Source organism: Taeniopygia guttata, chromosome 4, assembly GCF_048771995.1.
Source record: "Taeniopygia guttata chromosome 4, bTaeGut7.mat, whole genome shotgun sequence".
In the NCBI taxonomy this organism is placed as follows: Eukaryota; Metazoa; Chordata; class Aves; order Passeriformes; family Estrildidae; genus Taeniopygia; species Taeniopygia guttata.
Window position 1 is genome coordinate 59,936,170 of NC_133028.1, and position 16,877 is coordinate 59,953,046.

Here is a 16,877-nt window from a genome sequence, read left to right on the forward strand (position 1 = left end):
ACCCTCTGTTGATGTGTTTAAAGAAAGACTGCAGGTGGTTGGACTCAATGATCCCGGCGGTCTTTTCCAACCTAAGCGATTCCGTGAAACCAGGGGCTGCGCAGGGTCACCGCGGCCACAGCCGCTGCCACGTGCCCGACCCTGGCCCGGCCCCAGGCTCGTGTGAGGGGCGGGCCGGGGGCGGCGGGGGAGGCTCGGCCGGCGCGGCCGCCGCCGCCGGGGCCGATTGGCCGGGCGGGCCGGGCGGGCGGGGCCGATTGGCCGGGCGGGCCGGGCGGGAGGGGCCGATTGGCCGGGCGGGCCGGGCGGGCGGGGCCGATTGGCCGGGCGGGCGGCGTTGATTGGCCGGACGGGCCGGGCGGGCGGAGCGGGGCGGCAGTGGCGCCGTGCTGCAGCCTCGGCCGGGAGGCGCCGCTCCCGCACAGCTGAGGCGCTGCCGCCGCCGGGCCCGGGCGTGGGAGGAGGTAAGGGCCGCCTGCATGGGCCGGGGGAGGGTGAGGGGTTGCGCCCGCAAGCGTCTCCTTCTTTTGCCCCTTCCGCTCGTATCGCTCTCCTTTCTCCTTCAGCCGCGGCAGGGCAGGGAATGTCAGGGAGCGGGGCTGGGCAGGATTGGCGTTCCGCAGGGGCTGCCGCCGGGCGCCGCAGTTTTGATATCGCACGGAATAAACGCGGCATGAGGTAATTCGTGATAAGCAAACTGCAGCAGAGACGTCTTTAAATCGCTGCTGTCTGTGTGCAGTTTGCTGTCCAGGCAGGGAGGCGAGACCAGATTTTTACGGATTAAAAAAAAAAACAAAACACCAAAAAAAAAAAACCCAAAACCAACGAAACAACAAAACAGCAGCACACCTGCTTTATGGCGAGCTTAACAGCCAGAGCCGTGCGGTCCTGCCCACATCCGTGAGGTTGGGAAGGCACGCGAGGCAAGTGCACTTGGACTTGTGCATTCCTTTTTACATACGTCGGATCCCCTGGGGCAGCAGGCATGCCTTCGCTTTCTTCCGGGTGTCCTTTTCTTCCCCTTTCCTTCTGGCAGCCTGGAAAATTTCCATCTTCCGAGCAGCAGCGAGCCCGTAAAACTACAGTTTTAATCACCTCATCCCGCTTCAAGTGCTGTCTTTCCCTGCCTATCTGTAGGAACTGTTTTCCTCCAAGTGAACATGCACAGATGAACAGGATCAGATGGAGAACCTCAAAGCACATTTCTATCTAGAACTGTCCATCTTGTACTTTGTCGCTAACACCAGTACCCGCCTTTTCATTACCTCAGTCTTGTTTTGCCCAGATGGGTCTGCCCAGTCTTTGCAGACGTACCAGCTGGGAAAGTACAGACTGTTGTGTGTCCAGAGCTGTTTATATAACAAACTAAAGAGCAGGTTTCTACTTCTGATTTGCAGAGACACTTGGAAGCAAAACTATCATCACTATTTTTACTTGCCTGGTGAGAGCTGAATTTGATAGGGAACAAATGCATTAATTAGCTTATGAGTTTGGATTGATCTTCTGATTCATGCTGTGGATACTGGGTAATCTAAATATAGTGAGCATTTCATGTTCTCTTCTCAAGCTGACAGAAGTGAAAGCGAGTGTGAGTTTTGCTAATTGACAGGCTTTTAGTTTGGTCCTACTGTGTTTCACAGAAGGAAGATAACCTGCTGCTGTTATGAGTCAAGGATAGCATGAAAGAAAAAGCAGTTCTAGGAAGTAAAGCAGGTTTAAAATACCTATAAGTATGCTTAAATGAGGGTGTGATATTGCAATCACCCTAAGTAAAATGGAAAATCTAAAGATCTCAAGTAGTTCCATATTCAGCTGGTGCAACAGTGATTTCCAGAACATTCAGCCTTTTATCAAGTCAACAGTTAACCTCTAAGGGCTAAGTAAAGAAACCTTTCCTTTTTTTCATGCAACCCTAAGAATTGCATGAAAGGTAAACCCACAGCATCTGAAGCAACATACTTTGAGCTGGGAACAACATGATTATTGAAGGCCTTCCAAAAGCTCTGTCACTGCCATTTTCTACTAAAGCAACCCCTTACTAATTCACCTTTGATTGCATGTTTTTGTGAGTACACAGATTTTTATCTAGCTACTTAAAAACATAGTTTTAACAAATAATTCAGATCTAGAGATGCAGTTGTGATTGGCCTGGGCAGAGGACAACAGCAAGGCACTCCAGCCCAGAATTAAAGTATCTCTGGAGTACAAGTGTTGCTCTTTGCTGCCCAATTATGTCAGATCACTCTGCTGGCTTTTTAAAAAACTATTATTATAATTATTTTTCATTCACCATAAGCCTGGGTATATTTAGATCTTTTGTTATGTCATATAATACTTGTCAGTCATCATTTTGCCCTTAGCAAACTGTGAGTAATTAAGTTAGAAATTCCTCACTGGGTTTATATCTTTAGTGTGGTTAGTTACAATGATCTGTGTGGTCCAGTTCAAGTATTCCATTGTGACATGTAATTATTACAAATTGCATCCTTGGACTTGGGTGAAGTTGGGTGTTACTCTACAAAAGATCAAATAATCCAACCTTTCTATGCTTTTCACCATGCTAGGTGAGTCATCATTAGCAAATTTTTGTCTGTGCTGAGCCAAGTGGTGTGTTTGAATTTATCTGGACTGGAAAAGAGATCTGAGAAGCCAGTAGATCTTGTCTGCCTGTGTTAGCCCATTTCAGGCTTAGGTGGCAAAGAACTTCAAGCCAGATGAAACAGCGAATAGCTGCATGGGTTTTTTGAGGGGGAAATTTGTGTGTACAGTTGTGGATGTACATGGATACACTCTTAGTAGTCATTATTAGAATTAAAAAAGAAAAAAATCACAGTTAACAGCTCTGTGTTACAAAGTATTGTTCAAAATCTCCATAAATGTGACAGAAACAAATATCACGTGCAGATAAAAAAATGAAAATCTAAGCAAATATACTTTTCCTCCCTTTCCCCCGGGAGTCACAGTGCAGATATCTCAGCTGGTGTTTGCAGAGCATGCGTGATAAGCTCTATTTCTCAGCCTTCTCTCATATTTTCACATATTCATATTTTAGTATTATCATCACTGCCATTTGCTCCATCTCAACTCCTTCAACCTTTGAAAACTCGGGATGTCATTCTGCAAGGGGCCAGCAGAAGTGCCTCCCTGGCTCTGTGTGGAGAGCTGGGGTTGGATGTGGGCTGCTGCTGGGTGTGGGATAGTTTCCCGGTGAGTCACGCAGATCCCGCTGCAGCAGTCGCTTCCAGGGAGTGCTGTGCTCCGCATGATTAGCGGGCTCTCTCAGGGTGACATTGTTTCCTGAATGATGCAACTGAAAATTCCCTTTCCTGTGCTTCTTGTTTCCTGATCGATTTTCCCTCGTTCTCTAAGCCACTCCAGCAGCTGCGCATCTTTTGCTCCTGGTCTCTTTTCCCCTACGAATCTCTGCGAAGACAAGTTATGTCCACAGCTACTCTGATTAATTTGGTACGGAATGGAGGGTTCCAAGTAAGAAGGAGAGCCGCGCTCAGGTCGCGCTTCCTGCAGGACGAGAAGCGCCCCGCAGCCGCCTGCTCCATCTCCACCTGCGAGCGCCGCGCCTCCCGCTTCGACCCCGACGGGAGCGGGCGGCCGACCACATGGGACACCTTCGGCATCTGGGACAATCGCATCGATGAACCCATCCTCCTCCCACCCAGCATAAAGTACGGGAAGCCGATCCCAAAGGTGAGCCTGAGCAACGTCGGCTGCGCCAGCCACATCGGGAAGCGAAAGGAAAACGAGGACCGGTTCGATTACGCTCAGCTGACAGAGGATGTCCTGTACTTCGCAGTGTACGATGGGCATGGTGGGGCAGCAGCCGCTGACTTCTGTGATAAGTACATGGAAAAATATATTAAGTAAGTGCTCATCAAGGCAATGTCTGTCAAATAAATTACAGATTCCTTCCTTAGGGAATCAAAGGGTTGTACATTGTAGCTAATCCTTCCAGGTTATGTAGCTGACTGTCCTTATGGGACAGCGGGAGCACTGGGTGGAACAGACATGCTGTGAATTACTTACTGCGTAAGTGCCTGCCCCATTGGGCATGTCCAAAACCAGAGGAGATGAAAGCACAGTTGTGCCCCCTGTCCAGGAAAGGTCTTGGAACACGGGGAAAGTGTGGACTGACTAGGTTAGGGTCTCTGTAATTGCTGACCTATGGTTTATTTGCACTCTTCTGTATCTCTCATATCCCTGGATGCTGGATAAGGAGCTTAGATATTTGCAAAATTACAGGATTACGCTTTCAGTGCACACAGTTAGTAAAATCACATTACCTTTTCACTCAAGCCCAGCATCATTCAGTGGGTGCAGGTAAGAGGTAAGACTGCAAAACAGATTGATCAGGATGTATATTTCTTGGAAAGAGGTTTAATTTCTTTGTTTACTTTCTTGTTTCCAGGGAATTTCTTGCCGAGGAGGAGAACTTGGAAAATGCTTTGAGCAAAGCTTTTCTAGAAATAGACAAAGCATATGAAAGGCATGCTAATCTCTCTGCTGATGGTAGGTAAAAAAAATATTCTACTCATATAGGTGTGGGGAATAAAGTTTGTTTTATTTGCTCAGTAGTTCTGCAGTAAAATGTCCAGGAAAGTGCTTGAAAACAATTTTACTTAAACAGGATTTTGCTCTGGTCACTTACTGCAAATAAAACAATTATGCTTTACCTCCTAAAAATGAAATAACTACTGTAAGTCTCAGTCAAATTTACTGGAGAAGTTATGAATCTGAATATTAGCATAATCATCAATGAATTTCTCTTAATGTGATTCTAAAAAGGATTATGTTTGTCAAGGTAGTTTAGATTTGCAAGGACCATAATTTTACTGGTAAGAAATGTGGAGAGGGATGTTTCTGATTTTTTTTTTATTATCTTTTTTTTTAGTTTTATTTTAGGGGTGGAGGGTGGGTGCTTTTATATGTTTGTTTGTTTTAAAGCTGTTACTCCTGTGGATTAAAAGCAACAGTGTCAAAATTCCCCTTCCTAACTTGGCTGCTGCACTTGAGGAGGAACGTAAGCCAAAATTAGCGCAATCAATATTGCTTCTGCACAAACAGAATCACAGGAGTAGCTGAGTGGGAAAGGGAAAAAAAGCAGTGAAGAGGAAAACAAGTTTGGCTGTGGTAAAGCTGGTACCAGCCCTTTTAGACTCTCATTTAATCCTGGCTGTTAATTAAGTTCTTGTATATGTGTCTAGAGATTAAGTACATCTGAAGTTCTAGTTGCAGCAAGCAGAGCTTATAGAGAGTAACTTGGGAAGGGAGATAGAAGTGCCTGTCCCAGTTCTGTCACAGGAGCTTTCTCAGCCATGAGATACAATTCTGAGAGTCAGTTAGGCCAGTTTTAAAAAGAAAACTACAAAAAAAAAAAAAAAAAAAACCCAAAAAACCAAACCAAAACAAAAACCCACCTACCCACAACAGGAAAAAGCCAAACAAAAACCCCCACAAACAACCAAACAAAAAACCTGTCCCCGTGCTGGTGCAGGCATGGGCAAAATAACTGAGGTTTAACCAGAAGAACAGAAACTGTGAAAGTCTTCCCTCCAAGAAAGAGCAAGTAACCCTGTAGGGGCTGAAGTGATACTGTATTCTCAAGGTGCTTTTCTGAAGCAGTGGCTGAATACAATCAAGTAATGGAGTGGCTTTCTGCACTTTAACTGCTAGATGAATCTAGGTAGGCTCAAATTCAAGTCAGGTAGCCTGACTGCTGCAGCACTGCCTCTTACCTTAGCCTGCATCAAGGATTGGGAAAAAGTCTTAAATCCTGAGATGCAGCCCTTAAAAAAGTAGGAATTAATCCATAAAGGTAATTTTCTCATTGCATTTCATGTTGTAAAAAGACCAGAGTTACTTTTGACATATGAACTGAGTTTTAGCTAAGCTCTTGAGAGACATCAGCAGAGCAAATGTGTTTTTTTATCCCAGAGCCTCTTTGCAAATCCAAGACAGCATTTGAGTACAAGTTTGTGTGCTTTCCTGGATCTGATAATTTCATTTTCACATCTAACAGTCCCCTTCCCTAGCCCTTTTGAGTAAGACAGCTCTTGGTTTGGCTCATTGTAGTGATCTCTGTGTCAGAGCAGCTCCTTGAGCAGAAGGATTGAGAATTGTACTGGATGTATTATTCTGTTTTTCTGAAAACTATTTCAAATCATAATGCTTTGTAGGTGAGACTTATAGAATTGGATAACAACAATATTTGACAAATATTTTCTGTGCAGCAAGCAGAACATCTTAGAACTGCTTATAGGATTTTTTTCATACCATTTAACTAACTGGTGCTGCTTAATGCCAGAAAATTTATGCAATGGTTACCAGGATACTGCACAAGCCCCCTTCATTAAAAAAACAAAACAGGGTAAAAGAGTTGCCAAACATCAACAAGGGTCACGCTCTGGCAGGCACTCAGTGTTTCTCAGGTAGGCTGAGCATCTGTAAGCTCTTGCAGGAGCCTGGGGGATCTAAGAGAGTGCGTTGTTCTTGGCTGAAAATCAAGCTCAAAGGCAAAGAATGGAGTAACAGGGTGCAAAATCAAGTTTGGATTTCTGAACAGATTAAACTGCTCATATATCTATTGTTAAAAATAACTCAATACTTTGTTGACTGCTTTGTGTAGACATTTTTGTTGTTACTGATGTTTTGAAAGTTACATAAAATTTCAGTGCTTGGCATATGTCTTAGTTAGAAGCCTGTTTCCAAGCTGATTCAGTTTGTCAGCAAAATTCCTGATTAAATGTGGCTATTCTGGATGTGACAGTCAAGACAGTTGCTAAAGTATCTTGAAGTTGGTGGTTGATTGTGTGACCTGGTGTATCTGGATTACACTGGATGCTCTCCAAGTCTGACCTCCTTTTGAAACCTAGCCACAGCTGATGAAGTGCAAAATAATAGCTTTGACTTCTTCCAGTAGATGGCCCTTTCAGGGCTCACTCCCTTCACTGTGCCTGCAAAAAAACCAGTGCACATTCAGGATGTCCAGGTCTTTACTAACACACAGCAAGCTTTAAAATTTGTACCTTTGTTTGAAGGTAACTAAACCCTGGGACAAATCCCTGTAGCCAAAATTGCATGTTTGAGGCATTGTTTATAGTACTATTTAAGGGGTAAAACCTTACATAAGGCACAAATTTAACAGGACAATAGACGTGCCTTGTTGGGAGACCCCAGCCATGCCTTCAAGGGCATGGCCCTCTGTAGGTCACTTAACAATGAAACAGTATTTGAAATTAGAGATGGAAAATACATAGCATGGTAGTTCCTGTGAGCTTTCAATAATAAAAATCGTTTATGTGTGTGTACCAGGTACTGCTGCTGTGTCTGGCATGCAGTTCACCGGTGCTATTGCTAGCTGTATTGGCCTGCTGGGGCCTGGTCCATTAACCCCTGTGATAGTGATCTACACCTGTTTCACACAAAAGCATAAGAAACTTGCTGTAGGCAGGTCTGGGATAATCTGCGCCCTGCGTAAATCCTGTGTAATCATTAACAGTTTCGAGCTATGTCTGATCTCTGATGCTTGGTGTTTGATACCTCTTCAAAAATGCATTTCCATTCACTTCCATGCATTTAAATATAGGCCAGTCACTTTCAAATCACTGCTAAAGTTAGGTATAGAACATAAAGGAAGCTCACATCCAACAAATGACATTATCCATGGCCCCCAGAGATGGGCAGGATTTTCTGCTATTTTTACCAGCCATAAAAACTAAAATGTAAAGGCTGAAAAGCTCTGCTCAGCAAGGACAGAGATAAGAAATTAAATACTGTGCTTGAGGAAATTTAAGCATTTCCCTGAAGAAATGTGAGACACACCCTTTCTTGGCCTACTGGAGTCCTGCCAGGTAATGTTACTGCTTCTGTTCACTGTGAGCCAGAGAAAGCAAAGAGGGAGTTTGTCCATCAACCTCCACATTCAGTGCATCCAACTCTAATCACATTGGCCACTCACATCAGGAATAGCCATCTTACTAAAACATAGCCAGGTATTAACTTGTCTACCCATGTTTGAAAGGATTCTTACTCTTGACTCTTAATATGCTGACAAACAGCAGAAGTTACTTTAAAGTAATTCTATTTTTAAAGTTTGTTTTGTTGGGTTTTTTAAAGTTACCATTCAAAAAACTATTTTAATTTCTTTAAATATGTTAACCTGCAACACTGAGGGAAAGGGAGAGCTGCAGAGATTGTACTTGAGTATTTCATAAATTTATGAGCATTGTAAAGGCAGCCTTTTTATCCAAGGGCTCTGATTATTACCTAATCAATTTAGAAGACACTAATTACAATATTAAAGGGATATTTGTTTTGCCTATTTTTCCATTAGTCAGAACAATTCATAAGCTTCTAATTAGTGCCTTTAAGATGGCCCCATTTCATTTGGCAATGGTTTGAACTCCCCATATTGGTGTAATTACCTTGAGGGAGAAGATGTTCTTCAGTGGCCACTCTTGCCATATATGAGACAGCTGGACCTCTGCCATTTATAAAATTCTTCATTTGATCTGTTGGTTGGTTACTTATCTCCATAGGAGAAACAAAATTTAGACTTTATTTGGGCTGAATTTAAACTGTTTTTTTCACACAGTTCTAGTGAGAAGGCGAGTTTTAGTGAGTGGCAGTTCCCCAGAAATACCAAGGCTGATTTACCAAGGCCAAAGATGACCTGCACAGTTCTATCTCCTGTTCTGCAGCCCTTATTCTTGCATCTCCAGTGTTGCAGGTTTATTTTGTTTGAATAAAGTTCCTGGGTGAATTTCCTATTTGCCTCTGTGTACGTGTTATTTGTGGCAGACACTGTACCTGGTCAGCAGCTCTAGAACTGGAGGCCCTGGACACTTTAAGCTGGGCTTCAGTGGAAAGAGAGATCTGCTAAATTTTGTCCCAGGCGAAGGAGTCCAGCGGTTCCTAGCCTGGACTACTGGAAGGTTTCCACATCCTTTTTGTCACATTAGTTGAGATGACTTGCAGTAGAAGTTGTCCAGTGAGTGTTAAGAACCTATTGAAAAATCTTAGTTTTATAGTGATATTGTTAGGAAAACAAACACTTTAATTGTTAAAACCAATACGTATGCTGATGCAACGTATTTTGTGCTAAACTAGTAGCAGTTGTAGAAAAGCATTAGAAATGTTATCCCATCATCATTCCTGTGGTTTTGAGCTGTGCTAGAAATCACATAAGGCTACATCTGGCTTCATGCATGTTCTTGCATCTCTACCCAGAGCATGAACTGGATCCAAGGAAGAGATTGTGAGTAGCGTGTATTTTTTCCTAGGAGTGCTATTTAACTAATAAACATATAAAGTTCAAGTCACTATGTTCTTTACCACAATTCTGGACAATATATTGTTCTTTAGTACCAGCTCTTGATTTTGTGATAGTAGCTCTTTTCTTTGGGAGTTTGCACTGAAATGATGCAGATTCACCTTAATTCCAAATATTTCCAGTCTTCTGTGACTTGAAGACTACGATTTAACTTTTTATATATTTCTCAGCATAGTTCTAAAACCACAGAATGAAATGGGAAAGTAGCAGCAGTTCTGCATTAATTTTAATGTCTAAATAAAAGGTATCTTCTATAAAATAAAAAAGTAGTTTAACATAGGTTGTTCTATTTCACTTGTTCTAACTGTTGGCTAAAACAGGTATTTTACTGGTTCTACTAAAATTTCTAATTGCACTGGTACGTTTTAATATCTTATTTTCAAAATCTGCCTCAAAGTGACCCTGCACTGGGCTAGTCCTTGCTTCAGATGAGAAACAGGATGTCAGTGCCCACCAGTGCCACATCCAGTTTCCAGTGTCCCAGCCTGCATGGCCCTGGCACAGCCCAAGGTGTGACCACAGCCAGTGACGGTCACCCCTGACCCGCTGGTTCAGCTAAACCCAGTATTCGCTGCAGTAATAATACCTGTTTTAAATTATAACATCAGCTTAATTAACACCTGTTTGTGAGGGTTTGTGTTTGGGCTGTTTTGATTCATGGACTCGCTGCTTTCACTGCACAACAAGGCTCAATGCATCTTCCAGGGCTTGGTGACTTCAGTTTACTCCCAGCCCTGTTTGACTTACAAGGTGCCGATACCTCACAGGGCTGGGGAAGGAGGCTGTAAAGATCTCACGGCTTTTGCATTTCTGTTGCTATCTGTTGGCATCTGGTCAGATTTGGGGCTGCCTGGCCTTCCTTGGGATCAAACACAAAGTCTGTCGCAAATCTGTTCCATGTCCCTGGGGTCAGGGCTGCAGGGCCAGAGGTAGGAGCACATGTAGTTGTAGCTGATCTCTGGAAAGACAGTGACATGTTAACTGTTAGTACATGAAAACAAGAATATAACTGAGGAGTCACATTCTTAAGCAAGCCCAAAACTCATCTCAAATCTGCTTTGAAAAACCAGAACAATTGGAAAAGCCCAGAATGAAGGTAACCTACAGAGGGCCTTTCAAGGGGATTTGCATTAGCTGTAGATGCAAATGTGTTCCAGGCAGTAGCTGGTCCTGTCCAGACATTTTGGTGTGATAGGTCAAGTCGGCAGTAGCTTTCCAGGCTACTCTTACTGGGTTTCCTCTGCAGAATTTGCAGAAAGAGAAAATAATAACTATAAAGTGGGACTTGCCCTTTCAAAAAGCAAATAAAACAGGGAAAGCTGGGCAGTTTTTCTGGCATTTCTTCACTGCAGATGATACAACAGATCTTTTTCCTGAAATAGGCACTTGCATTTCTCTTTCTCAAGAGTTTATTTTTTCTTTTTCTCCAGACCATTGCAGCAGTTGAAATGAGAAGCCCTTAAATCTGCTTGCATGAGTGAATCCAGGCAGGTCCATGAGTGCAGTCAGCCAGCTCAGCTCACTCCCTTGCTCTGTAGAGCAGGAGGGCAGCACCAGGGCTCTGTTTTGCCCTCTGGGCACTCACAGTGAATCCCTGTCAGGTGATCCCAGCAGTGCCCAGGGCAGGCTTCCCAGAGAGCCACTGCCACCTGCATCAGTTTGCAGGTACAAGGCAAGACTGAATTTCAGAATCCAGCTTCACCTTTGCACTGGGACCTCCAGCAAGTTGACAGGATGTGGAGGGAGCACCTTTCCTGGAAAAAGCCAGGCAGCCTGTTGGCTGAATCCTCCACTGAGGGAAGCAGAGGGGAAGAGTAATAGCTCTGACAGCAATAGGAGGATGCCACAGACTGATCTACTTCTTTCCCACTGGTGATCTATATGGAATTAAAATTACTGTAACTATAATTTATATATTACTATATAATTGCCCACTTCACCATCTAACAGAAAGAAAGAGACATCACCTTTATGGTGACCTACTTGTACAATCACTGTGCCCAGGGATAAGAACACTAACCCTGTAACCTGAGGTGAGCTCATGGGGCTGAAAAACTCTGCTACAAAGCTACAAACTGAAAGGAAGCTACTGTACCTTGTACTGCTTTTATCCCACTTGACCTGCTTGCATGGAGCCATGTTGTTGCGCATAAACACTTAATCCTTTCCACCTTCTCTCTCTTCCTCCAGTCCTACATGCATGCATGTTTGCTTTTTTTTTTTTTTTTTTCGTATGTGTAAATTTAGTTTAAACTTAAAAGCAGTTACTTGCTGATTAGGTAGAGCACAAGTTGTCTTTATTTTACCAGTTGAAACTTTTGCTGTTATAAAGGGCAGTGCTCTTTGAGGAAGTGCTAAAACTTCTCTCTTTGATGACATTTGTAGCAACTCTGCTGAGCTCTGGGACCACTGCAACAGTGGCTCTGCTCCGGGATGGAATTGAGCTGGTTGTGGCAAGTGTGGGAGACAGTCGCGCTCTGCTTTGCCGGAAAGGAAAGCCTATGAAACTCACCATTGACCATACTCCAGAGAGAAAGGAGGAGAAGGAAAGGTACCTGCTGCCTGATGATGTGGCTTCCCAGAGCATGGCCTCAGTCAGGATGGACTTGTGCTCTGCTGCTGGCTTGGGCCAGGAAGAAAGCAGAGTTGAATATAGAGCCCTGAGACCACTGTGACCTGACAGTAAGCTTCAGTTAATGCACTAGGTTCTGTTCAGAGGACCAGGGATGTGGAAAGACCTCCATGAGCATAAGATCTCAGCAGTAATACCAACATCACTGAGACTCAGAACAGAGCTATGACCACATGGTTCACACTTGTCCAAAAGTGCCAAGTCAGAACCATCTTAGAACCTAGTTGGAAAATGCATAGAGTAAATGCACTGTGATTCCCAGGTCAGGACTCAGCCCACCAAGACACATCCCTTCCACAGAGCCCTTCAAACAGCTAAAGCCAACACTCAGCCTCTCAGCTTAGGCTCTCCATACATCATTCCTCATTCTAGCTACTGACAGAGGATAGAGACAGGAGTAATGGTGTGAAGCAGTAACTCATTTGCTTTTTCTTTTGTGCCTCTGGACAGGATTAAGAAGTGTGGTGGCTTCGTTTCCTGGAACAGTTTGGGACAACCTCATGTGAATGGTAGACTTGCAATGACACGGAGCATAGGAGATTTGGATCTTAAAAACAGTGGTGTGATAGCCCAGCCAGAAACAAAAAGGGTTCAGGTAAAAGAAGGTCTGGTTTACAGGGACAGCAGCACTTGGACAGCACAGGTATTTGATGCAGTGTAGTACCCACACGACATGAGCCCAGGCGAAGCCACACATTGTTTTTTACTGAAATAACCAGAGAACAATTCTCATTAAGTTGTTTCAGATTAACACCAACAGGACAGAAAAACAATCTGGTACTAAATTCAACCAGGTCAACTGCTAAATCTCACTCCTCACAGCAAAATATATGATGAGGGAAGAAAGGTAACACATGATATGTATTACAGGTGATAGTCTGTTTGGGTCCTGTGGTCAGATGAATAATTTTGAGGTTAATGCTGGTATAAAACCATCACTGAGAACTGAGTAGGATATGGATGGGTCCCATCAAAAAAGTAGGATGTGTAGAGATTTGCACAGTTGAGAGGAAGAGGAGGAAGAGGAAAGGACAGCTGCATGTATCTTACCATAGCTCTGTAGTTGTCTAGAAAACAAATTAAACACCCAGAAAGTATTCAGCCTTCACTTGGGCAGGAAGCTCTCCTGTCAATTCATATTCTGTTTTTTTAGTTTTCCCCAATGCACCTCCCAGGGCCCCAAGAACTTCTATTGTTTTGGTCCCAATAAAGCGCCGCCCACTAGGGATTAAGGGAAATTACTGTAGTGCCATCATGGCTTCCTTGAAATCCCCAGCTTCAGGAAAATTTTTGCAGGAGAGCACACAGCACCACATAAAATAGAAAAGTGCTTTGCAAGAGTGTAAAAACATGGGGCAGTTCCCTTGCTTTGCAGCACTCACCCAGGGTCGTGTATCCCATGTGCCTTTGTTGCAGCTGCACCACGCAGACGACAGCTTCCTGGTGCTGACAACCGATGGCATCAACTTCATCGTGAACAGCCAGGAGATCTGCAACTTCATCAGCCAGTGCCATGACCCTGCTGAGGCTGCCCACGTGCTCACTGAGCAGGTAATGCCAGTGCTGCTCTGGGCACCAAGGGCTCCTGGTTGGGCTGGTTTGGCTTAAGAAAACCTAGGGTTTTTTTACACAATACCACACATTCAACTGAATTGAACAGTGCTGGCTGAGACATTTACCAGTCCTGCTGGCCAGCCTTTTCCTTACCCTGGGTCTTGCCACATCCTTGCCAGGCATCACATCAATTACCTTGTTTAGCTCACTGTCCACTAAACTGCATGGGATTGTAACTGCAGCTTCTGCCTGTGCTGAAAATGTCATTGTCATAGACAGAAATGGCCAGTTTCTGGCCATGGTCTGGATGGTGGCATATCATATGGGAAGATCTGGGGCATATCAGAATGGAGTATCAGGGCTAAGAAGGGGCAAGGGAGTGTGCTGTCCCAGGTAAAGTCAGACACTTGTTTCCCTTTCCAAGAGAGACACTGACGCTGACACTTTGTTTCTTCTCTCAGGCAGTGCATTTTGGTTCTGAAGACAACAGCACAGTTGTCATAGTGCCATTTGGAGCTTGGGGCAAGTACAAGAATGGGGAGGTGACCTTCTCCTTCAGCCGCAGTTTCGCTTCCAGCGGGAGGTGGGCATGAAGACGATGCCACAGTGATCCTTTCCTGCCATCACCTGGACACAGCATGCTACAGGAGAACACCTCCATCTGTTCCAAGGCTCAGTGTCTTGTCCATCTCTTCTGTTCCCAGTGTTAGAAGATGCCACTGCTCCCTTGGTGTGTAGTGCCCATTGTTGCTTATGGCTGACCATGTCTTGCTGCCCATGTTATTCGCAGCAGCATCGGGGCAGCGCCCTGGGTTTGTTGCCCCAGCAGCTCCACACATCACTTTGTTCACAAAGACATGGTTCTGGGCTTTCACCTGAGGCTGGAGGGGGTGCACAGTCATTTCATGCCTACTTGTATTCCTCAGGACCCTCAGCTCCCTGGCAGCTTCCTTGTCCGATAAAACATGGGGGAACAAACGCACAATGTTCTTACCTAGACAGAGAGTTTGTTGTCTTCTTTTGCTGCAGCCACCTGAAACTCCCCTGTGCTCCAGGAGAAGTGGGTGAAAAACAAAGCAGAAGTTTCAGAATGCTTAGGTTCTGATGCCAGTGGCATTTGGTGTAGCTGTACAAGTTCCTGAGACAGTGCTACTTTGTGCTCTCACTGCCATCATCTGTGATCCTATAACTCCAAGGAGACAGACCAGGCTGGAGCCATGTGCTGTTGGACAGATGGGAACCTTTCTCCATTGGGTCCAAAGCCTGTGCAGTCTCTGTGGACAATGCAGCAGCCCCTTGCACTATCTTCTCTTTGCTGTCAGTGCCTGACAGAAGCACAGAGGAAGGAAAAAGACGCACAGTTTTGATATCCAGAGACTCTCATCAACTTGAATTTCTTTTTTTTTTTTTTAATAAAGAAAGTAAGCTCATTTCAAAGAGTTTACTCTTCAAGATCTGATGCATAAGACAGTTTATTTCTTCATACATACACGAGGATTTTCCTACCCTCTGCTGAAGGTGTCTGAGTTAGTTGTGATCTCTCATGTCTCTCCGTGGTACACAAGGAGGTATTAAAATGCCCCAAACAAGCTAGAGAAAGGAGAGAGCATTATAACAGTGTAAGGTCATTTTTGTAAGTTTTGGGTATTGTTTCTAGTAGATGTCAGATATTCAGATACCAGAAAGGAGTTTTATACTTAGAGAAAGGGTTTTCACTTCCCCTCTTGGAGCAGAATCTGTGTCCAGCGAGTCATGGGGGGACCAGAGCTCTGATCCAGCTCATATCACTGCTGTGACATGGACTGCAGGTGATATGTTGGCACAGGTGAAGATCTGTTCCAGTGTGCCTCATTCACACCCTTCCTCCATTCCATGTCAGCTGTCAGCTCCTGTGGCGTTGGAATACGGGCAGAGAAGAATTGGTCTTTTCTCAGCCTTCAATTGATGCTTCCAGTAGCACAAGTGTAAAAACAAAACAAAATGAAAGAGAAGTTACCTGATACTAAATCACATTGTAAAAAAAAAAAAAAAAGAATTCTGAGGTGCTTGGCTGGACTGATTCTGATTTTCCAGTGTGAAATACATATCTTCATTACTTTTATCCCTTTCCTTTAGTCCAGGTTTATCCCTTAGGCAGTCAGTCCATTAATTTTTTCTTGTCTGTGGTGGAAGACCCAGCAGCACCCAGCAGAGCACTATGTTGACAGCATTAAGTACTGGGTGTGCAAAGTGCCCTGGTGTAGAGTTGTGTTTGCACTGTATATCCCCTCATGGCTTGTCCCTCCATATCCCCTCTTTGTATCTGTTTGGTTCATCCCAGCTTTCCCATCAGTAGCTGTATGTCCATCAAACCCCAACCCATCCCCCTGTCTCCTCCCAGGTGATGTGTCCACCACCTGGTGACCCTTCCCCTTTGTCCAGACCCTTCTCCCAGGGTCACCAGGTAACTGGACCCTGGCTCGGGGCTCCTCCCCCACCCCCTCCTCAGTGGTCACTCTGAGGCCTTGGCCCCAGAGAGCCATTCCCATGTCCTTCCCCCTTTGGCTGTTCAGGTTTCCCTGCCCCCTATATCTGGCTGTGCTGGGCTGGGCACTCTCTCTCTTGCTCTGGATGCCCTTCGAGGTCAGGTGTGGCCTGGGATCTCTCCAGGCCCTCATTAAACTTTGGAACTAATCCTGAGGGAGAGCGCCTCTTTCCTTTGCTTGTGGGACCAGCTTGTCTTTGGACTCACGTGGGAGCTTCTCCAAGCCCCCCGGGATTCAAGGAGAAGTTCCTTCCCTCTGCCCGCCTCACCCACTGCCCAGCTGGCCGGGCTCCACTGGGGAGTTATTCCCGTGGATTCAAGGGGGAGACGCAGCACCCTGGCTTTGTCTGTCCCATCACTTGGTGTGTTGTGTGGTATGCACAATGTACTGATTTGGGTTGTAACTGCAGTGGTGTCTGTAAATCTCTGCTGTACTGAATGCTGGTGCCCAGGCCTGTGTAGTGAGCACACCACTGGTTTACAATCCTAATTCCCTCTCTCTCCTCAGATTTTCCCCAGAGTTGGGGTTCAGTGTTCACCTGAGGTCAGGATAGTTGCTGTTGGGGGTTTTTATTTCTCCTAACAGCATAGTTGTCTTCTCAGGGGAAGGATCCATCCATAACTTCTTTGAAATTTTACCAAGGAAGGGATAAGACAAAACTCTGTGAAACAGATTATGATTAGATTCAGGTGTATTGGTGGTTGCTATTGCTGCTTCTCTACTATCAGAGAAACACTTGGATTGGGAAGGACTCCTGGGCACCATCTCACCTCCAATCCTTTCTGTTGGACCTATTGTTTTCTTTATCCAGTTTATTTTC

General features: G+C 44.8%; 1 protein-coding gene across 2 annotated transcripts; it reads left to right on the forward strand.

Annotated features, from left to right (window-relative positions):
* Positions 1 to 311: 311 nt before the first annotated feature.
* PPM1K (protein phosphatase, Mg2+/Mn2+ dependent 1K) lies at positions 312 to 14,991 on the forward strand. 2 transcript variants are annotated; one of them, XR_004367638.3, is made up of 8 exons: positions 312 to 464; positions 3,370 to 3,878; positions 4,424 to 4,524; positions 11,732 to 11,897; positions 12,429 to 12,573; positions 13,395 to 13,529; positions 13,994 to 14,262; positions 14,562 to 14,991. XR_004367638.3 is itself a non-coding variant. In XM_032747894.3 (7 exons), the coding sequence occupies exons 2-7, from the start codon at positions 3,439 to 3,441 to the stop codon at positions 14,123 to 14,125; spliced, it is 1,119 nt and encodes a 372-aa protein (XP_032603785.3). In that variant the 5' UTR covers positions 312 to 464; positions 3,370 to 3,438; the 3' UTR covers positions 14,126 to 14,991. The 2 variants fall into 2 exon arrangements, 1 of the variants encoding a protein (XP_032603785.3); XM_032747894.3 differs by having other exon boundaries at positions 13,994 to 14,991.
* Positions 14,992 to 16,877: the final 1,886 nt, after the last annotated feature.